Below are 24,224 nucleotides of genomic sequence, written 5' to 3'. Positions count from 1 at the left end.
CATTAGCGCCGTCACTGTGTACAGTAGAAGGTATATAACGTGCACACATAGTTATTATCGCCCATTAGTGCCGTCACTGTGTACAGTAGAAGGTATATAACGTGTACATAGATTAGTATTATCGCCCATTAGTGCAGTCTGCTCTGTGCTGTGTACAGTAGAAGGTATATAACGTGTACATAGATTATTATTATCGCCCATTAGTGCCGTCTGCTCTGTGCTGTGTACAGTAGAAGGTATATAACGTGTACATATTATCGCCCAGTAGTGCAGTCACTGTGTACAGTAGAAGGTATATAACGTGTACATAGATTATTATCGCCCATTAGCGCCGTCACTGTGTACAGTAGAAGGTATATAACGTGTACATAGATTATTATCGCCCATTAGCGCCGTCACTGTGTACAGTAGAAGGTATATAACGTGTACATAGATTATTATCGCCCATTAGCGCCGTCACTGTGTACAGTAGAAGGTATATAATGTGCACACATAGTTATTATCGCCCATTAGTGCCGTCACTGTGTACAGTAGAAGGTATATAACATGTACATAGATTATTATTATTATCGCCCATTAGTGCCGTCACTGTGTACAGTAGAAGGTATATAACGTGTACATAGATTATTATCGCCCATTAGCGCCGTCACTGTGTACAGTAGAAGGTATATAACGTGTACATAGATTATTATTATCGCCCATTAGTGCCGTCACTGTGTACAGTAGAAGGTATATAACATGTACATAGATTATTATTATTATCGCCCATTAGTGCCGTCACTGTGTACAGTAGAAGGTATATAACGTGTACATAGATTATTATCGCCCATTAGCGCCGTCACTGTGTACAGTAGAAGGTATATAACGTGTACATAGATTATTATTATCGCCCATTAGTGCCGTCACTGTGTACAGTAGAAGGTATATAACATGTACATAGATTATTATTATTATCGCCCATTAGTGCCGTCACTGTGTACAGTAGAAGGTATATAACGTGTACATAGATTATTATCGCCCATTAGCGCCGTCACTGTGTACAGTAGAAGGTATATAACGTGTACATAGATTATTATCGCCCATTAGCGCCGTCACTGTGTACAGTAGAAGGTATATAACGTGTACATAGATTATTATCGCCCATTAGCGCCGTCACTGTGTACAGTAGAAGGTATATAACGTGCACACATAGTTATTATCGCCCATTAGTGCCGTCACTGTGTACAGTAGAAGGTATATAACGTGTACATAGATTAGTATTATCGCCCATTAGTGCAGTCTGCTCTGTGCTGTGTACAGTAGAAGGTATATAACGTGTACATAGATTATTATTATCGCCCATTAGTGCCGTCTGCTCTGTGCTGTGTACAGTAGAAGGTATATAACGTGTACATATTATCGCCCAGTAGTGCAGTCACTGTGTACAGTAGAAGGTATATAACATGTACATAGATTATTATCGCCCATTAGCGCCGTCACTGTGTACAGTAGAAGGTATATAACGTGTACATAGATTATTATCGCCCATTAGCGCCGTCACTGTGTACAGTAGAAGGTATATAACGTGTACATAGATTATTATCGCCCATTAGCGCCGTCACTGTGTACAGTAGAAGGTATATAATGTGCACACATAGTTATTATCGCCCATTAGTGCCGTCACTGTGTACAGTAGAAGGTATATAACATGTACATAGATTATTATTATTATCGCCCATTAGTGCCGTCACTGTGTACAGTAGAAGGTATATAACGTGTACATAGATTATTATCGCCCATTAGCGCCGTCACTGTGTACAGTAGAAGGTATATAACGTGTACATAGATTATTATTATCGCCCATTAGTGCCGTCACTGTGTACAGTAGAAGGTATATAACATGTACATAGATTATTATTATTATCGCCCATTAGTGCCGTCACTGTGTACAGTAGAAGGTATATAACGTGTACATAGATTATTATCGCCCATTAGCGCCGTCACTGTGTACAGTAGAAGGTATATAACGTGTACATAGATTATTATTATCGCCCATTAGTGCCGTCACTGTGTACAGTAGAAGGTATATAACATGTACATAGATTATTATTATTATCGCCCATTAGTGCCGTCACTGTGTACAGTAGAAGGTATATAACGTGTACATAGATTATTATTATCGCCCATTAGTGCCGTCACTGTGTACAGTAGAAGGTATATAACATGTACATAGATTATTATTATTATCGCCCATTAGTGCCGTCACTGTGTACAGTAGAAGGTATATAACGTGTACATAGATTATTATCGCCCATTAGTGCCGTCTGCTCTGTGCTGTGTACAGTAGAAGGTATATAACGTGTACATAGATTATTATCAGCCGTTAGTGCCGTCAGCTCTGTGCTGTGTACGGTAGAAGGTATATAACATGTACATAGATTATTATTATTATCGCCCATTAGTGCCGTCTGCTCTGTGCTGTGTACGGTAGAAGGTATATAACGTGTACATGGATTATTATTATCGCCCATTAGTGCCGTCTGCTCTGTGCTGTGTACGGTAGAAGGTATATAACGTGTACATAGATTATTATTATTATCGCCCATTAGTGCAGTCACTGTGTACAGTGGAAGGTATATAACGTGTACATAGATTATTATTATCGCCCATTAGTGCAGTCTGCTCTGTGCTGTGTACGGTAGAAGGTATATAACATGTACATAGATTATTATTATTATCGCCCATTAGTGCCGTCTGCTCTGTGCTGTGTACGGTAGAAGGTATATAACGTGTACATGGATTATTATTATCGCCCATTAGTGCCGTCTGCTCTGTGCTGTGTACAGTAGAAGGTATATAACGTGTACATAGATTATTATTATTATCGCCCATTAGTGCCGTCACTGTGTACAGTAGAAGGTATATAACGTGTACATAGATTATTATTATCGCCCATTAGTGCCGTCACTGTGTACAGTAGAAGGTATATAACGTGTACATAGATTATTATTATCGCCCATTAGTGCCGTCTGCTCTGTGCTGTGTACGGTAGAAGGTATATTACGTGTACATGGATTATTATTATCGCCCATTAGTGCCGTCTGCTCTGTGCTGTGTACGGTAGAAGGTATATAACGTGTACATAGATTATTATTATTATCGCCCATTAGTGCAGTCACTGTGTACAGTAGAAGGTATATAACGTGTACATAGATTATTATTATCGCCCATTAGTGCCGTCTGCTCTGTGCTGTATACAGTAGAAGGTATATAACGTGTACATAGATTATTATTATTATCGCCCATTAGTGCAGTCACTGTGTATAGTAGAAGGTATATAACGTGTACATAGATTATTATTATCGCCCATTAGTGCAGTCACTGTGTACAGTAGAAGGTATATAACGTGTACATAGATTATTATCAGCCGTTAGTGCCGTCGGCTCTGTGCTATGTACAGCAGTAGGTATATAACATGTACATAGATTATTATTATCGCCCATTAGTGCCGTCTGCTCTGTGCTGTGTACAGTAGAAGGTATATAACGTGTACATAGATTATTATTATTATCGCCCATTAGTGCAGTCACTGTGTATAGTAGAAGGTATATAACGTGTACATAGATTATTATTATTATCGCCCATTAGTGCAGTCACTGTGTACAGTAGAAGGTATATAACGTGTACATAGATTATTATTATCGCCCATTAGTGCCGTCACTGTGTACAGTAGAAGGTATATAACATGTACATAGATTATTATTATTATAGCCCATTAGTGCCGTCACTGTGTACAGTAGAAGGTATATAACGTGTAGATAGATTATTATTATCGCCCATTAGTGCCGTCACTGTGTACAGTAGAAGGTATATAACATGTACATAGATTATTATTATTATCGCCCATTAGTGCCGTCACTGTGTACAGTAGAAGGTATATAACGTGTACATAGATTATTATTATCGCCCATTAGTGCCGTCTGCTCTGTTCTGTGTACAGTAGAAGGTATATAACGTGTACATAGATTATTATCGCCCATTAGTGCCGTCACTGTGTACAGTAGAAGGTATATAACGTGTACATAGATTATTATTATCGCCCATTAGTGCCGTCTGCTCTGTTCTGTGTACAGTAGAAGGTATAGAACGTGTACATAGATTATTATTATCGCCCATTAGTGCCGTCACTGTGTACAGTAGAAGGTATATAACGTGTACATAGATTATTATCAGTCGTTAGTGCCATCGGCTCTGTGCTATGTACAGCAGTAGGTATATAACATGTACATAGATTATTATTATTATCGCCCATTAGTGCCGTCACTGTGTACAGTAGAAGGTATATAACGTGTACATCGATTATTATTATTATCGCCCATTAGTGCCGTCTGCTCTGTGCTGTGTACGGTAGAAGGTATATAACATGTACATAGATTATTATTATTATCGCCCATTAGTGCCGTCTGCTCTGTGCTGTATACGGTAGAAGGTATATAACATGTGAATAGATTATTATTATTATCGCCCATTAGTGCCGTCACTGTGTACAGTAGAAGGTATATAACGTGTACATAGATTATTATTATTATCGCCCATTAGTGCCGTCTGCTCTGTGCTGTGTACAGTAGAAGGTATATAACGTGTACATAGATTATTATTATTATTGCCCATTAGTGCCGTCACTGTGTACAGTAGAAGGTATATAACGTGTACATAGATTATTATTATTATCGCCCATTAGTGTCGTCACTGTGTACAGTAGAAGGTATATAATGTGTAGATACATTATTATTATTATCGCCCATTAGTGCCGTCTGCTCTGTGCTGTGTACGGTAGAAGGTATATAACATGTACATAGATTATTATTATTATCGCCCATTAGTGCCGTCACTGTGTACAGTAGAAGGTATATAACGTGTACATAGATTATTATTATCACCCATTAGTGTCGTCTGCTCTGTGCTGTGTACAGTAGAAGGTATATAACGTGTACATAGATTATTATTATTATCGCCCATTAGTGCCGTCACTGTGTACAGTAGAAGGTATATAACGTGTACATAGATTATTATTATCACCCATTAGTGTCGTCTGCTCTGTGCTGTGTACAGTAGAAGGTATATAACGTGTACATAGATTATTATTATTATTGCCCATTAGTGCCGTCACTGTGTACAGTAGAAGGTATATAACGTGTACATAGATTATTATTATCGCCCATTAGTGCCGTCTGCTCTGTGCTGTATACGGTAGAAGGTATATAACGTTTACATAGATTATTATTATTATCGCCCATTAGTGCCGTCACTGTGTACAGTAGAAGGTATATAACGTGTACATAGATTATTATTATTATCGCCCATTAGTGCCGTCACTGTGTACAGTAGAAGGTATATAACGTGTACATAGATTATTATTATTATCGCCCATTAGTGCCGTCACTGTGTACAGTAGAAGGTATATAACGTGTACATAGATTATTATTATCGCCCATTAGTGCGGTCTGCTCTGTGCTGTGTACAGTAGAAGGTATATAACGTGTACATAGATTATTATTATTATTGCCCATTAGTGCCGTCACTGTGTACAGTAGAAGGTATATAACGTGTACATAGATTATTATTATCGCCCATTAGTGCCGTCTGCTCTGTGCTGTATACGGTAGAAGGTATATAACGTTTACATAGATTAATATTATTATCGCCCATTAGTACCGTCACTATGTACGGTAGAAGGTATATAACGTGTACACATAGTTATTATCGCCCATTAGTGCCGTCACTGTGTACGGTAGAAGGTATATAACGTGTACATAGATTATTATCGCCCATTAGTGCCGTCTGCTCTGAGCTGTGTATAGTAGAAGGTATATAACGTGTACATAGATTATTATTATTATCGCCCATTAGTGCCGTCACTGTGTACAGTAGAAGGTATATAACGTGTACATAGATTATTATTATCGCCCATTAGTGCCGTCTGCTCTGTGCTGTGTACAGTAGAAGGTATATAACGTGTACATAGATTATTATTATTATTGCCCATTAGTGCCGTCACTGTGTACATTAGAAGGTATATAACGTGTACATAGATTATTATTATCGCCCATTAGTGCCGTCTGCTCTGTGCTGTATACGGTAGAAGGTATATAACGTGTACATAGATTAATATTATTATCGCCCATTAGTACCGTCACTGTGTACGGTAGAAGGTATATAACGTGTACACATAGTTATTATCGCCCATTAGTGCCGTCACTGTGTACGGTAGAAGGTATATAACGTGTACATAGATTATTATCGCCCATTAGTGCCGTCTGCTCTGAGCTGTGTATAGTAGAAGGTATATAACGTGTACATAGATTATTATTATTATTGCCCATTAGTGCCGTCACTGTGTACAGTAGAAGGTATATAACGTGTACATAGATTATTATTATCGCCCATTAGCGCCGTCACTGTGTACAATAGAAGGTATATAACGTGTACATAGATTATTATCGCCCATTAGCGCCGTCACTGTGTACAGTAGAAGGTATATAACGTGTACATAGATTATTATCGCCCATTAGCGCCGTCACTGTGTACAGTAGAAGGTATATAACGTGCACACATAGTTATTATCGCCCATTAGTGCCGTCACTGTGTACAGTAGAAGGTATATAACGTGTACATAGATTATTATTATCGCCCATTAGCGCCGTCACTGTGTACAGTAGAAGGTATATAACGTGCACACATAGTTATTATCGCCCATTAGTGCCGTCACTGTGTACAGTAGAAGGTATATAACGTCTACATAGATTATTATTATCGCCCATTAGTGCCGTCTGCTCTGTGCTGTGTACAGTAGAAGGTATATAACGTGTACATATTATCGCCCATTAGTGCCGTCTCTGTGTACAGTAGAAGGTATACAACGTGCACACATAGTTATTATCGCCCATTAGCGCCGTCACTGTGTACAGTAGAAGGTATATAACGTGTACATAGATTATTATCGCCCATTAGCGCCGTCACTGTGTATAGTAGAAGGTATATAATGTGCACACATAGTTATTATCGCCCATTAGTGCCGTCTGCTCTGTGCTGTGTACAGTAGAAGGTATATAACATGTACATAGATTATTATTATTATCGCCCATTAGTGCCGTCACTGTGTACAGTAGAAGGTATATAACATGTACATAGATTATTATTATTATCGCCCATTAGCGCCGTCACTGTGTACAGTAGAAGGTATATAACGTGTACATAGATTATTATCGCCCATTAGCGCCGTCACTGTGTACAGTAGAAGGTATATAACGTGCACACATAGTTATTATCGCCCATTAGTGCCGTCACTGTGTACAGTAGAAGGTATATAACGTGTACATAGATTATTATCACCCATTAGCGCCGTCACTGTGTACAGTAGAAGGTATATAACGTGCACACATAGTTATTATCGCCCATTAGTGCCGTCACTGTGTACAGTAGAAGGTATGTAACGTGTACATAGATTATTATTATCGCCCATTAGTGCCGTCTGCTCTGTGCTGTGTACAGTAGAAGGTATATAACGTGTACATATTATCGCCCAGTAGTGCAGTCACTGTGTACAGTAGAAGGTATATAACGTGTACATAGATTATTATCGCCCATTAGCGCCGTCACTGTGTACAGTAGAAGGTATATAACGTGTACATAGATTATTATCGCCCATTAGCGCCGTCACTGTGTACAGTAGAAGGTATATAATGTGCACACATAGTTATTATCGCCCATTAGTGCCGTCACTGTGTACAGTAGAAGGTATATAACATGTACATAGATTATTATTATTATCGCCCATTACTGCCGTCACTGTGTACAGTAGAAGGTATATAACGTGTACATAGATTATTATCGCCCATTAGCGCCGTCACTGTGTACAGTAGAAGGTATATAATGTGTACATAGATTATTATTATCGCCCATTAGTGCCGTCACTGTGTACAGTAGAAGGTATATAACATGTACATAGATTATTATTATTATCGCCCATTAGTGCCGTCACTGTGTACAGTAGAAGGTATATAACGTGTACATAGATTATTATCGCCCATTAGAGCCGTCACTGTGTACAGTAGAAGGTATATAACGTGTACATAGATTATTATTATCGCCCATTAGTGCCGTCACTGTGTACAGTAGAAGGTATATAACGTGCACACATAGTTATTATCGCCCATTAGTGCCGTCACTGTGTACAGTAGAAGGTATATAACATGTACATAGATTATTATTATCGCCCATTAGTGCCGTCACTGTGTACAGTAGAAGGTATATAACGTGTACATAGATTATTATTATCGCCCATTAGTGCCGTCTGCTCTGTGCTGTATACGGTAGAAGGTATATAACGTGTACATAGATTAATATTATTATCGCCCATTAGTGCCGTCACTGTGTACGGTAGAAGGTATATAACGTGTACATAGATTATTATCGTCCATTAGTGCCGTCTGCTCTGAGCTGTGTATAGTAGAAGGTATATAACGTGTACATAGATTATTATTATTATTGCCCAATAGTGCCGTCACTGTGTACAGTAGAAGGTATATAACGTGTACATAGATTATTATTATCGCCCATTAGCGCCGTCACTGTGTACAGTAGAAGGTATATAACGTGTACATAGAAGGTATATAACGTGTACATAGATTATTATCGCCCATTAGCGCCGTCACTGTGTACAGTAGAAGGTATATAACGTGTACATAGATTATTATCGCCCATTAGCGCCGTCACTGTGTACAGTAGAAGGTATATAACGTGCACACATAGTTATTATCGCCCATTAGTGCCGTCACTGTGTACAGTAGAAGGTATATAACGTGTACATAGATTATTATTATCGCCCATTAGTGCAGTCACTGTGTACAGTAGAAGGTATGTAACGTGTACATAGATTATTATTATCGCCCATTAGTGCCGTCACTGTGTACAGTAGAAGGTATATAACGTGTACATAGATTATTATTATCGCCCATTAGCGCCGTCACTGTGTACAGTAGAAGGTATATAACGTGTACATAGATTATTATCGCCCATTAGCGCCGTCACTGTGTACAATAGAAGGTATATAACGTGTACATAGATTATTATCGCCCATTAGCGCCGTCACTGTGTACAGTAGAAGGTATATAACGTGCACACATAGTTATTATCGCCCATTAGTGCCGTCACTGTGTACAGTAGAAGGTATATAACGTGTACATAGATTATTATTATCGCCCATTAGCGCCGTCACTGTGTACAGTAGAAGGTATATAACGTGTACATAGATTATTATCGCCCATTAGCGCCGTCACTGTGTACAACAGAAGGTATATAACGTGTACATAGATTATTATCGCCCATTAGCGCCGTCACTGTGTACAGTAGAAGGTATATAACGTGCACACATAGTTATTATCGCCCATTAGTGCCGTCACTGTGTACAGTAGAAGGTATGTAACGTGTACATAGATTATTATTATCGCCCATTAGTGCCGTCTGCTCTGTGCTGTGTACAGTAGAAGGCATATAACGTGTACATATTATCGCCCATTAGTGCAGTCACTGTGTACAGTAGAAGGTATATAACGTGTACATAGATTATTATCGCCCATTAGCGCCGTCACTGTGTACAGTAGAAGGTATATAACGTGTACATAGATTATTATCGCCCATTAGCGCCGTCACTGTGTACAGTAGAAGGTATATAACGTGTACATAGATTATTATCGCCCATTAGCGCCGTCACTGTGTACAGTAGAAGGTATATAATGTGCACACATAGTTATTATCGCCCATTAGTGCCGTCACTGTGTACAGAAGAAGGTATATAACATGTACATAGATTATTATTATTATCGCCCATTAGTGCCGTCACTGTGTACAGTAGAAGGTATATAACGTGTACATAGATTATTATCGCCCATTAGCGCCGTCACTGTGTACAGTAGAAGGTATATAACATGTACATAGATTATTATTATTATCGCCCATTAGTGCCGTCACTGTGTACAGTAGAAGGTATATAACGTGCACACATAGTTATTATCGCCCATTAGTGCAGTCACTGTGTACAGTAGAAGGTATATAACGTGTACATAGATTATTATCGCCCATTAGCGCCGTCACTGTGTACAGTAGAAGGTATATAACGTGCACACATAGTGATTATCGCCCATTAGTGCCGTCACTGTGTACAGTAGAAGGTATATAACGTGTACATAGATTATTATTATCGCCCATTAGTGCAGTCTGCTCTGTGCTGTGTACAGTAGAAGGTATATAACGTGCACACATAGTTATTATCGCCCATTAGTGCCGTCACTGTGTACAGTAGAAGGTATATAACATGTACATAGATTATTATTATCGCCCATTAGTGCCGTCTGCTCTGTGCTGTGTACAGTAGAAGGTATATAACGTGTACATATTATCGCCCAGTAGTGCAGTCACTGTGTACAGTAGAAGGTATATAACGTGTACATAGATTATTATCGCCCATTAGCGCCGTCACTGTGTACAGTAGAAGGTATATAACATGTACATAGATTATTATTATTATCGCCCATTAGTGCCGTCACTGTGTACAGTAGAAGGTATATAACGTGTACATAGATTATTATTATTATCGCCCATTAGCGCCGTCACTGTGTACAGTAGAAGGTATATAACGTGTAGATAGATTATTATTATCGCCCATTAGTGCAGTCTGCTCTGTGCTGTGTACAGTAGAAGGTATATAACGTGTACATAGATTATTATTATCGCCCATTAGTGCCGTCTGCTCTGTGCTGTGTACAGTAGAAGGTATATAACGTGTACATAGATTATTATTATTATCGCCCATTATTGCCGTCTGCTCTGTGCTGTGTACAGTAGAAGGTATATAACGTGTAGATAGATTATTATTATTGCCCATTAGTGCAGTCTGCTCTGTGCTGTGTACAGTAGAAGGTATATAACGTGTACATAGATTATTATTATTATCGCCCATTAGTGCCGTCACTGTGTACAGTAGAAGGTATATAACGTGTACATAGATTATTATTATTATCGCCCATTAGCGCCGTCACTGTGTACAGTAGAAGGTATATAACGTGTAGATAGATTATTATTATCGCCCATTAGTGCAGTCTGCTCTGTGCTGTGTACAGTAGAAGGTATATAACGTGTACATAGATTATTATTATTATCGCCCATTAGTGCCGTCTGCTCTGTGCTGTGTACAGTAGAAGGTATATAACGTGTACATAGATTATTATTATTATCGCCCATTAGTGCCATCACTGTGTACAGTAGAAGGTATATAACGTGTAGATAGATTATTATTATCGCCCATTAGTGCAGTCTGCTCTGTGCTGTGTACAGTAGAAGGTATATAACGTGTACATAGATTATTATTATCGCCCATTAGCGCCGTCACTGTGTACAGTAGAAGGTATATAACGTGTAGATTATTATTATCGCCCATTAGTGCAGTCTGCTCTGTGCTGTGTACAGTAGAAGGTATATAACATGTACATAGATTATTATTATTATCGCCCATTAGTGCCGTCACTGTGTACAGTAGAAGGTATATAACGTGTACATAGATTATTATTATTATCGCCCATTAGTGCCGTCTGCTCTGTGCTGTGTACAGTAGAAGGTATATAACGTGTACATAGATTATTATTATTATCGCCCATTAGTGCCGTCACTGTGTACAGTAGAAGGTATATAACGTGTACATAGATTATTATTATTATCGCCCATTAGTGCAGTCTGCTCTGTGCTGTGTACGGTAGAAGGTATATAACATGTACATAGATTATTATTATTATCGCCCATTAGTGCCGTCACTGTGTACAGTAGAAGGTATATAACGTGTACATAGATTATTATCGCCCATTAGTGCCGTCTGCTCTGAGCTGTGTATAGTAGAAGGTATACAACGTGTACATAGATTATTATTATTATCGCCCATTAGTGCCGTCTGCTCTGTGCTGTGTACAGTAGAAGGTATATAACGTGTACATAGATTATTATTATTATCGCCCATTAGTGCCGTCACTGTGTACAGTAGAAGGTATATAACGTGTAGATAGATTATTATTATCGCCCATTAGTGCAGTCTGCTCTGTGCTGTGTACAGTAGAAGGTATATAACGTGTACATAGATTATTATTATTATCGCCCATTAGTGCCGTCACTGTGTACAGTAGAAGGTATATAACGTGTACATAGATTATTATCGCCCATTAGCGCCGTCACTGTGTACAGTAGAAGGTATATAACATGTACATAGATTATTATTATTATCGCCCATTAGTGCCGTCACTGTGTACAGCAGAAGGTATATAACGTGTACATAGATTATTATCGCCCATTAGTGCCGTCACTGTGTACAGTAGAAGGTATATAACGTGTACATAGATTATTATCGCCCATTAGTGCCGTCATTGTGTACAGTAGAAGGTATATAACGTGTACATAGATTATTATTATTATCGCCCATTAGTGCCGTCACTGTGTACAGTAGAAGGTATATAACGTGTACATGGATTATTATTATCGCCCATTAGTGCCGTCTGCTCTGTGCTGTGTACAGTAGAAGGTATATAACGTGTACATAGATTATTATTATCGCCCATTAGTGCAGTCTGCTCTGTGCTGTGTACAGTAGAAGGTATATAACGTGTACATAGATTATTATTATCGCCCATTAGCGCCGTCACTGTGTACAGTAGAAGGTATATAACGTGTACATAGAAGGTATATAACGTGTACATAGATTATTATCGCCCATTAGCGCCGTCACTGTGTACAGTAGAAGGTATATAACGTGTACATAGATTATTATCGCCCATTAGCGCCGTCACTGTGTACAGTAGAAGGTATATAACGTGTACATAGATTATTATTATCGCCCATTAGTGCAGTCACTGTGTACAGTAGAAGGTATGTAACGTGTACATAGATTATTATTATCGCCCATTAGTGCCGTCACTGTGTACAGTAGAAGGTATATAACGTGTACATAGATTATTATTATCGCCCATTAGCGCCGTCACTGTGTACAGTAGAAGGTATATAACGTGTACATAGATTATTATCGCCCATTAGCGCCGTCACTGTGTACAATAGAAGGTATATAACGTGTACATAGATTATTATCGCCCATTAGCGCCGTCACTGTGTACAGTAGAAGGTATATAACGTGCACACATAGTTATTATCGCCCATTAGTGCCGTCACTGTGTACAGTAGAAGGTATATAACGTGTACATAGATTATTATTATCGCCCATTAGCGCCGTCACTGTGTACAGTAGAAGGTATATAACGTGTACATAGATTATTATCGCCCATTAGCGCCGTCACTGTGTACAACAGAAGGTATATAACGTGTACATAGATTATTATCGCCCATTAGCGCCGTCACTGTGTACAGTAGAAGGTATATAACGTGCACACATAGTTATTATCGCCCATTAGTGCCGTCACTGTGTACAGTAGAAGGTATGTAACGTGTACATAGATTATTATTATCGCCCATTAGTGCCGTCTGCTCTGTGCTGTGTACAGTAGAAGGCATATAACGTGTACATATTATCGCCCATTAGTGCAGTCACTGTGTACAGTAGAAGGTATATAACGTGTACATAGATTATTATCGCCCATTAGCGCCGTCACTGTGTACAGTAGAAGGTATATAACGTGTACATAGATTATTATCGCCCATTAGCGCCGTCACTGTGTACAGTAGAAGGTATATAACGTGTACATAGATTATTATCGCCCATTAGCGCCGTCACTGTGTACAGTAGAAGGTATATAATGTGCACACATAGTTATTATCGCCCATTAGTGCCGTCACTGTGTACAGAAGAAGGTATATAACATGTACATAGATTATTATTATTATCGCCCATTAGTGCCGTCACTGTGTACAGTAGAAGGTATATAACGTGTACATAGATTATTATCGCCCATTAGCGCCGTCACTGTGTACAGTAGAAGGTATATAACATGTACATAGATTATTATTATTATCGCCCATTAGTGCCGTCACTGTGTACAGTAGAAGGTATATAACGTGCACACATAGTTATTATCGCCCATTAGTGCAGTCACTGTGTACAGTAGAAGGTATATAACGTGTACATAGATTATTATCGCCCATTAGCGCCGTCACTGTGTACAGTAGAAGGTATATAACGTGCACACATAGTGATTATCGCCCATTAGTGCCGTCACTGTGTACAGTAGAAGGTATATAACGTGTACATAGATTATTATTATCGCCCATTAGTGCAGTCTGCTCTGTGCTGTGTACAGTAGAAGGTATATAACGTGCACACATAGTTATTATCGTCCATTAGTGCCGTCACTGTGTACAGTAGAAGGTATATAACATGTACATAGATTATTATTATCGCCCATTAGTGCCGTCTGCTCTGTGCTGTGTACAGTAGAAGGTATATAACGTGTACATATTATCGCCCAGTAGTGCAGTCACTGTGTACAGTAGAAGGTATATAACATGTACATAGATTATTATTATTATCGCCCATTAGTGCCGTCACTGTGTACAGTAGAAGGTATATAACGTGTACATAGATTATTATTATTATCGCCCATTAGTGCCGTCACTGTGTACAGTAGAAGGTATATAACGTGTACATAGATTATTATCGCCCATTAGCGCCGTCACTGTGTACAGTAGAAGGTATATAACATGTACATAGATTATTATTATTATCGCCCATTAGTGCCGTCACTGTGTACAGTAGAAGGTATATAACGTGTACATAGATTATTATTATTATCGCCCATTAGCGCCGTCACTGTGTACAGTAGAAGGTATATAACGTGTAGATAGATTATTATTATCGCCCATTAGTGCAGTCTGCTCTGTGCTGTGTACAGTAGAAGGTATATAACGTGCACACATAGTTATTATCGCCCATTAGTGCCGTCACTGTGTACAGTAGAAGGTATATAACGTGTACATAGATTATTATTATCGCCCATTAGTGCCGTCTGCTCTGTGCTGTGTACAGTAGAAGGTATATAACGTGTACATAGATTATTATTATTATCGCCCATTATTGCCGTCTGCTCTGTGCTGTGTACAGTAGAAGGTATATAACGTGTAGATAGATTATTATTATTGCCCATTAGTGCAGTCTGCTCTGTGCTGTGTACAGTAGAAGGTATATAACGTGTACATAGATTATTATTATTATCGCCCATTAGTGCCGTCACTGTGTACAGTAGAAGGTATATAACGTGTACATAGATTATTATTATTATCGCCCATTAGCGCCGTCACTGTGTACAGTAGAAGGTATATAACGTGTAGATAGATTATTATTATCGCCCATTAGTGCAGTCTGCTCTGTGCTGTGTACAGTAGAAGGTATATAACGTGTACATAGATTATTATTATTATCGCCCATTAGTGCCGTCTGCTCTGTGCTGTGTACAGTAGAAGGTATATAACGTGTACATAGATTATTATTATTATCGCCCATTAGTGCCATCACTGTGTACAGTAGAAGGTATATAACGTGTAGATAGATTATTATTATCGCCCATTAGTGCAGTCTGCTCTGTGCTGTGTACAGTAGAAGGTATATAACGTGTACATAGATTATTATTATCGCCCATTAGCGCCGTCACTGTGTACAGTAGAAGGTATATAACGTGTAGATTATTATTATCGCCCATTAGTGCAGTCTGCTCTGTGCTGTGTACAGTAGAAGGTATATAACATGTACATAGATTATTATTATTATCGCCCATTAGTGCCGTCACTGTGTACAGTAGAAGGTATATAACGTGTACATAGATTATTATTATTATCGCCCATTAGTGCCGTCTGCTCTGTGCTGTGTACAGTAGAAGGTATATAACGTGTACATAGATTATTATTATTATCGCCCATTAGTGCCGTCACTGTGTACAGTAGAAGGTATATAACGTGTACATAGATTATTATTATTATCGCCCATTAGTGCAGTCTGCTCTGTGCTGTGTACGGTAGAAGGTATATAACATGTACATAGATTATTATTATTATCGCCCATTAGTGCCGTCACTGTGTACAGTAGAAGGTATATAACGTGTACATAGATTATTATTATTATCGCCCATTAGTGCCGTCACTGTGTACAGTAGAAGGTATATAACGTGTACATAGATTATTATCGCCCATTAGTGCCGTCTGCTCTGAGCTGTGTATAGTAGAAGGTATATAACGTGTACATAGATTATTATTATTATCGCCCATTAGTGCCGTCTGCTCTGTGCTGTGTACAGTAGAAGGTATATAACGTGTACATAGATTATTATTATTATCGCCCATTAGTGCCGTCACTGTGTACAGTAGAAGGTATATAACGTGTACATAGATTATTATTATCGCCCATTAGTGCCGTCTGCTCTGTGCTGTGTACAGTAGAAGGTATATAACGTGTACATAGATTATTATTATCGCCCATTAGCGCCGTCACTGTGTACAGTAGAAGGTATATAACGTGTAGATTATTATTATCGCCCATTAGTGCAGTCTGCTCTGTGCTGTGTACAGTAGAAGGTATATAACATGTACATAGATTATTATTATTATCGCCCATTAGTGCCGTCACTGTGTACAGTAGAAGGTATATAACGTGTACATAGATTATTATTATTATCGCCCATTAGTGCCGTCTGCTCTGTGCTGTGTACAGTAGAAGGTATATAACGTGTACATAGATTATTATTATTATCGCCCATTAGTGCCGTCACTGTGTACAGTAGAAGGTATATAACGTGTACATAGATTATTATTATTATCGCCCATTAGTGCAGTCTGCTCTGTGCTGTGTACGGTAGAAGGTATATAACATGTACATAGATTATTATTATTATCGCCCATTAGTGCCGTCACTGTGTACAGTAGAAGGTATATAACGTGTACATAGATTATTATTATCGCCCATTAGCGCCGTCACTGTGTACAGTAGAAGGTATATAACGTGTACATAGATTATTATCGCCCATTAGCGCCGTCACTGTGTACAATAGAAGGTATATAACGTGTACATAGATTATTATCGCCCATTAGCGCCGTCACTGTGTACAGTAGAAGGTATATAACGTGCACACATAGTTATTATCGCCCATTAGTGCCGTCACTGTGTACAGTAGAAGGTATATAACGTGTACATAGATTATTATTATCGCCCATTAGCGCCGTCACTGTGTACAGTAGAAGGTATATAACGTGTACATAGATTATTATCGCCCATTAGCGCCGTCACTGTGTACAACAGAAGGTATATAACGTGTACATAGATTATTATCGCCCATTAGCGCCGTCACTGTGTACAGTAGAAGGTATATAACGTGCACACATAGTTATTATCGCCCATTAGTGCCGTCACTGTGTACAGTAGAAGGTATGTAACGTGTACATAGATTATTATTATCGCCCATTAGTGCCGTCTGCTCTGTGCTGTGTACAGTAGAAGGCATATAACGTGTACATATTATCGCCCATTAGTGCAGTCACTGTGTACAGTAGAAGGTATATAACGTGTACATAGATTATTATTATTATCGCCCATTAGTGCCGTCACTGTGTACAGTAGAAGGTATATAACGTGTACATAGATTATTATCGCCCATTAGCGCCGTCACTGTGTACAATAGAAGGTATATAACGTGTACATAGATTATTATCGCCCATTAGCGCCGTCACTGTGTACAGTAGAAGGTATATAACGTGCACACATAGTTATTATCGCCCATTAGTGCCGTCACTGTGTACAGTAGAAGGTATATAACGTGTACATAGATTATTATTATCGCCCATTAGTGCCGTCACTGTGTACAGTAGAAGGTATATAACGTGTACATAGATTATTATTATCGCCCATTAGTGCCGTCTGCTCTGTGCTGTGTACAGTAGAAGGTATATAACGTGTACATAGATTATTATTATTATCGCCCATTAGCGCCGTCACTGTGTACAGTAGAAGGTATATAACGTGTAGATAGATTATTATTATCGCCCATTAGTGCAGTCTGCTCTGTGCTGTGTACAGTAGAAGGTATATAACGTGCACACATAGTTATTATCGCCCATTAGTGCCGTCACTGTGTACAGTAGAAGGTATATAACGTGTACATAGATTATTATTATCGCCCATTAGTGCCGTCTGCTCTGTGCTGTGTACAGTAGAAGGTATATAACGTGTACATAGATTATTATTATTATCGCCCATTATTGCCGTCTGCTCTGTGCTGTGTACAGTACAAGGTATATAACGTGTAGATAGATTATTATTATTGCCCATTAGTGCAGTCTGCTCTGTGCTGTGTACAGTAGAAGGTATATAACGTGTACATAGATTATTATTATTATCGCCCATTAGTGCCGTCACTGTGTACAGTAGAAGGTATATAACGTGTACATAGATTATTATTATTATCGCCCATTAGCGCCGTCACTGTGTACAGTAGAAGGTATATAACGTGTAGATAGATTATTATTATCGCCCATTAGTGCAGTCTGCTCTGTGCTGTGTACAGTAGAAGGTATATAACGTGTACATAGATTATTATTATTATCGCCCATTAGTGCCATCACTGTGTACAGTAGAAGGTATATAACGTGTAGATAGATTATTATTATCGCCCATTAGTGCAGTCTGCTCTGTGCTGTGTACAGTAGAAGGTATATAACGTGTACATAGATTATTATTATCGCCCATTAGCGCCGTCACTGTGTACAGTAGAAGGTATATAACGTGTACATAGATTATTATTATTATCGCCCATTAGTGCCGTCTGCTCTGTGCTGTGTACAGTAGAAGGTATATAACGTGTACATAGATTATTATTATTATCGCCCATTAGTGCCGTCACTGTGTACAGTAGAAGGTATATAACGTGTAGATAGATTATTATTATTGCCCATTAGTGCAGTCTGCTCTGTGCTGTGTACAGTAGAAGGTATATAACGTGTACATAGATTATTATTATTATCGCCCATTAGTGCCGTCACTGTGTACAGTAGAAGGTATATAACGTGTACATAGATTATTATTATTATCGCCCATTAGCGCCGTCACTGTGTACAGTAGAAGGTATATAACGTGTAGATAGATTATTATTATCGCCCATTAGTGCAGTCTGCTCTGTGCTGTGTACAGTAGAAGGTATATAACGTGTACATAGATTATTATTATTATCGCCCATTAGTGCCGTCTGCTCTGTGCTGTGTACAGTAGAAGGTATATAACGTGTACATAGATTATTATTATTATCGCCCATTAGTGCCATCACTGTGTACAGTAGAAGGTATATAACGTGTAGATAGATTATTATTATCGCCCATTAGTGCAGTCTGCTCTGTGCTGTGTACAGTAGAAGGTATATAACGTGTACATAGATTATTATTATCGCCCATTAGCGCCGTCACTGTGTACAGTAGAAGGTATATAACGTGTAGATTATTATTATCGCCCATTAGTGCAGTCTGCTCTGTGCTGTGTACAGTAGAAGGTATATAACATGTACATAGATTATTATTATTATCGCCCATTAGTGCCGTCACTGTGTACAGTAGAAGGTATATAACGTGTACATAGATTATTATTATTATCGCCCATTAGTGCCGTCTGCTCTGTGCTGTGTACAGTAGAAGGTATATAACGTGTACATAGATTATTATTATTATCGCCCATTAGTGCCGTCACTGTGTACAGTAGAAGGTATATAACGTGTACATAGATTATTATTATTATCGCCCATTAGTGCAGTCTGCTCTGTGCTGTGTACGGTAGAAGGTATATAACATGTACATAGATTATTATTATTATCGCCCATTAGTGCCGTCACTGTGTACAGTAGAAGGTATATAACGTGTACATAGATTATTATTATTATCGCCCATTAGTGCCGTCTGCTCTGTGCTGTGTACAGTAGAAGGTATATAACGTGTACATAGATTATTATTATTATCGCCCATTAGTGCCGTCACTGTGTACAGTAGAAGGTATATAACGTGTACATAGATTATTATTATTATCGCCCATTAGTGCAGTCTGCTCTGTGCTGTGTACAGTAGAAGGTATATAACATGTACATAGATTATTATTATTATCGCCCATTAGTGCCGTCACTGTGTACAGTAGAAGGTATATAACGTGTACATAGATTATTATCGCCCATTAGTGCCGTCTGCTCTGAGCTGTGTATAGTAGAAGGTATATAACGTGTACATAGATTATTATTATTATCGCCCATTAGTGCCGTCTGCTCTGTGCTGTGTACAGTAGAAGGTATATAACGTGTACATAGATTATTATTATTATCGCCCATTAGTGCCGTCACTGTGTACAGTAGAAGGTATATAACGTGTAGATAGATTATTATTATCGCCCATTAGTGCAGTCTGCTCTGTGCTGTGTACAGTAGAAGGTATATAACGTGTACATAGATTATTATTATTATCGCCCATTAGTGCCGTCACTGTGTACAGTAGAAGGTATATAACGTGTACATAGATTATTATCGCCCATTAGCGCCGTCACTGTGTACAGTAGAAGGTATATAACATGTACATAGATTATTATTATTATCGCCCATTAGTGCCGTCACTGTGTACAGTAGAAGGTATATAACGTGTACATAGATTATTATCGCCCATTAGTGCCGTCACTGTGTACAGTAGAAGGTATATAACGTGTACATAGATTATTATCGCCCATTAGTGCCGTCATTGTGTACAGTAGAAGGTATATAACGTGTACATAGATTATTATTATTATCGCCCATTAGTGCCGTCACTGTGTACAGTAGAAGGTATATAACGTGTACATGGATTATTATTATCGCCCATTAGTGCCGTCTGCTCTGTGCTGTGTACAGTAGAAGGTATATAACGTGTACATAGATTATTATTATCGCCCATTAGTGCAGTCTGCTCTGTGCTGTGTACAGTAGAAGGTATATAACGTGTACATAGATTATTATTATCGCCCATTAGTGCCGTCTGCTCTGTGCTGTGTACAGTAGAAGGTATATAACGTGTACATAGATTATTATTATTATCGCCCATTAGTGCAGTTTGCTCTGTGCTGTGTACAGTAGAAGGTATATAACATGTACATAGATTATTATTATTATCGCCCATTAGTGCCGTCACTGTGTACAGTAGAAGGTATATAACGTGTACATAGATTATTATCGCCCATTAGTGCCGTCTGCTCTGAGCTGTGTATAGTAGAAGGTATATAACGTGTACATAGATTATTATTATTATCGCCCATTAGTGCCGTCTGCTCTGTGCTGTGTACAGTAGAAGGTATATAACGTGTACATAGATTATTATTATTATCGCCCATTAGTGCCGTCACTGTGTACAGTAGAAGGTATATAACGTGTAGATAGATTATTATTATCGCCCATTAGTGCAGTCTGCTCTGTGCTGTGTACAGTAGAAGGTATATAACGTGTACATAGATTATTATTATTATCGCCCATTAGTGCCGTCACTGTGTACAGTAGAAGGTATATAACGTGTACATAGATTATTATCGCCCATTAGCGCCGTCACTGTGTACAGTAGAAGGTATATAACATGTACATAGATTATTATTATTATCGCCCATTAGTGCCGTCACTGTGTACAGTAGAAGGTATATAACGTGTACATAGATTATTATCGCCCATTAGTGCCGTCACTGTGTACAGTAGAAGGTATATAACGTGTACATAGATTATTATCGCCCATTAGTGCCGTCATTGTGTACAGTAGAAGGTATATAACGTGTACATAGATTATTATTATTATCGCCCATTAGTGCCGTCACTGTGTACAGTAGAAGGTATATAACGTGTACATGGATTATTATTATCGCCCATTAGTGCCGTCTGCTCTGTGCTGTGTACAGTAGAAGGTATATAACGTGTACATAGATTATTATTATCGCCCATTAGTGCAGTCTGCTCTGTGCTGTGTACAGTAGAAGGTATATAACGTGTACATAGATTATTATTATTATCGCCCATTAGTGCCGTCACTGTGTACAGTAGAAGGTATATAACGTGTACATAGATTATTATTATTATCGCCCATTAGTGCCGTCACTGTGTACAGTAGAAGGTATATAACGTGTACATAATTATTATTATCGCCCATTAGTGCCGTCACTGTGTACAGTAGAAGGTATATAACGTGTAGATAGATTATTATCGCCCATTAGTGCCGTCTGCTCTGTGCTGTGTACAGTAGAAGGTATATAACGTGTAGATAGATTATTATCGCCCATTAGTGCCGTCTGCTCTGTGCTGTGTACAGTAGAAGGTATATAACATGTACATAGATTATTATTATTATCGCCCATTAGTGCCGTCACTGTGTACAGTAGAAGGTATATAACGTGTACATAGATTATTATTATCGCCCATTAGTGCCGTCTGCTCTGTGCTGTGTACAGTAGAAGGTATATAACGTGTACATAGATTATTATTATCGCCCATTAGTGCCGTCTGCTCTGTGCTGTGTACAGTAGAAGGTATATAACGTGTACACATAGTTATTATCGCCCATTAGTGCCGTCACTGTGCGGCCAGGCGCTGTGCACAGCTGAGCCCGGCAGGGGGCGGTGTGTTCCCAGCAGGAGCAGACCAGCCCGCAGCTCCCGGCATGCTCTGTGTGATGAGGAGAAATAGCAGCAGCAGATAATGAAGCTAAGATGGCAGCACTGAGTGTGCAGCTTTCACTTGTGCGGGGCTGAGGTGGAGCTGACTGGCAGAACCCGGAGCTTGTGGGCACTGGAGCCGTGTGACGGAGCAGCGGAGCTCCGGAGAGGGGCGCTCAGACTCGCTCGCTGAGCAGGGAGGATGGTGAAGGGTCGGGGCGTGGGTTGACTCTGGGATTGCGGTGATTGTCGGTGAGCAGGAGGCTGCACGTCCCGGGAGGACACGGTGAGGCCGGACGAACCCCCGATGCTGCAGTGACACGCACACACCGTCTCCACACAACGCCCGAGGAAGATGATGTGCGCAGCAACCGCACCCCCTCTTCCCGCCGCCTCATCCGGCCCGGGGGAACACGGCTTCTTCCCTGCGCCCGCACCTTCCGCCTCCTGCACGGCACGGATCACTATGGCCGGGAGTCAAGAGCTGAGCGCCAGGCCTGACTGCAGGAGCCGCTACCAGCTGCTGTTATCCGGGAAGGCCCTGGCTGACCGCTACCGGCAGATCTACACCGCGGCGGTGACAGACCGGGAGCAGCAAAGCGGCCAGGCGGCCAGGTACAGCCCTCCTCCCCCACTGCCGGACCTTGTCCCCGGCGGCTGTGTGCAGAGTGACGGGGCACAGGGCAAGGGGCTGCGGGAGGGTCTGTGTGCTGATGGGGGGGGGGACCGTCAGGCGGTGCTGACGGGGTGTATGGGGGGGGGCCGTCAGGCGGTGCTGACGGGGTGTATGGGGGGGGCCGTCAGGCGGTGCTGACGGGGTGTATGGGGGGGGGCCGTCAGGCGGTGCTGACGGGGTGTATGGGGGGGGCCGTCAGGCGGTGCTGACGGGGTGTATGGGGGGGGGGCCGTCAGGCGGTGCTGACGGGGTGTGTATGGGGGGGGGCTGTCAGGTACCACAGCACTGGTGACATTAGCTGCTCATGGACTGTGTATATTTAGTGCTATGGTACCCCATTACTGATGCCATCAGCTGCTGACAGGCAGGGTTATGGTGGTATATGTGGTGCCAGTGTACCCCAGTACAAGCTGTATTTGCTGACAGGGTGGTATATTTGGCATCGTACATGCTGACGGGCATGGTGGTACATGTGATGTCATTGGCAGTCGGGCAGGCTGGTGTTTATGGGACGCTGACTTGCAGGCTGATGTATATGGGATGCCAGTGTTCCCCAATACCAGTGACGCGGCTCTACCTGCCAGTAAGTGAGCTGTCTGTGTGTTTATAGCACAGGTTATTCCAGGTGAGGTGGCAGGAATTGCTGCTGCCAGCAGTTATCATGTGTGGGTGAGGGGGCATAGTTGTGGACTCTTTGGGAAGTTTGTTCCCACACCACCGGACTTCTGATTATTAGATAATGATGTCAGTCTCGTATAGCCTGGCATGAGTGCTACATGTGGCATCAGTGTATTGTCACTCACGCAGTATTTGTGGCAGTAGTTTGAGCCACATACAAGAGTGGATACACAAGTATCCGGCTTT

General features: G+C 40.1%; 1 protein-coding gene across 14 annotated transcripts in view; it reads left to right on the top strand.

The window, feature by feature from the left end:
- The first annotated feature begins 22,664 nt into the window (after positions 1 to 22,664).
- MYCBP2 (MYC binding protein 2) overlaps positions 22,665 to 24,224 on the top strand; it is a 275,096-nt gene continuing 273,536 nt past the window's right edge. For all 14 annotated transcript variants that reach the window (XM_073664071.1, XM_073664076.1, XM_073664064.1 and 11 more), the window contains exon 1: positions 22,665 to 23,299. In XM_073664071.1, coding sequence (XP_073520172.1) covers positions 23,040 to 23,299 — 260 coding nt within the window. In that variant the 5' untranslated portion in view covers positions 22,665 to 23,039. The remainder of the gene's footprint in view (positions 23,300 to 24,224) is intronic.

Source organism: Phyllobates terribilis, unplaced genomic scaffold, assembly GCF_046119375.1.
Source record: "Phyllobates terribilis strain yellow unplaced genomic scaffold, ASM4611937v1 Scaffold_2__4_contigs__length_985480577, whole genome shotgun sequence".
Taxonomy (NCBI): Eukaryota; Metazoa; Chordata; class Amphibia; order Anura; family Dendrobatidae; genus Phyllobates; species Phyllobates terribilis.
The sequence above is the reverse complement of the archived record's forward strand: the minus strand, read 5'-3'. Positions and strand labels throughout refer to the sequence as shown.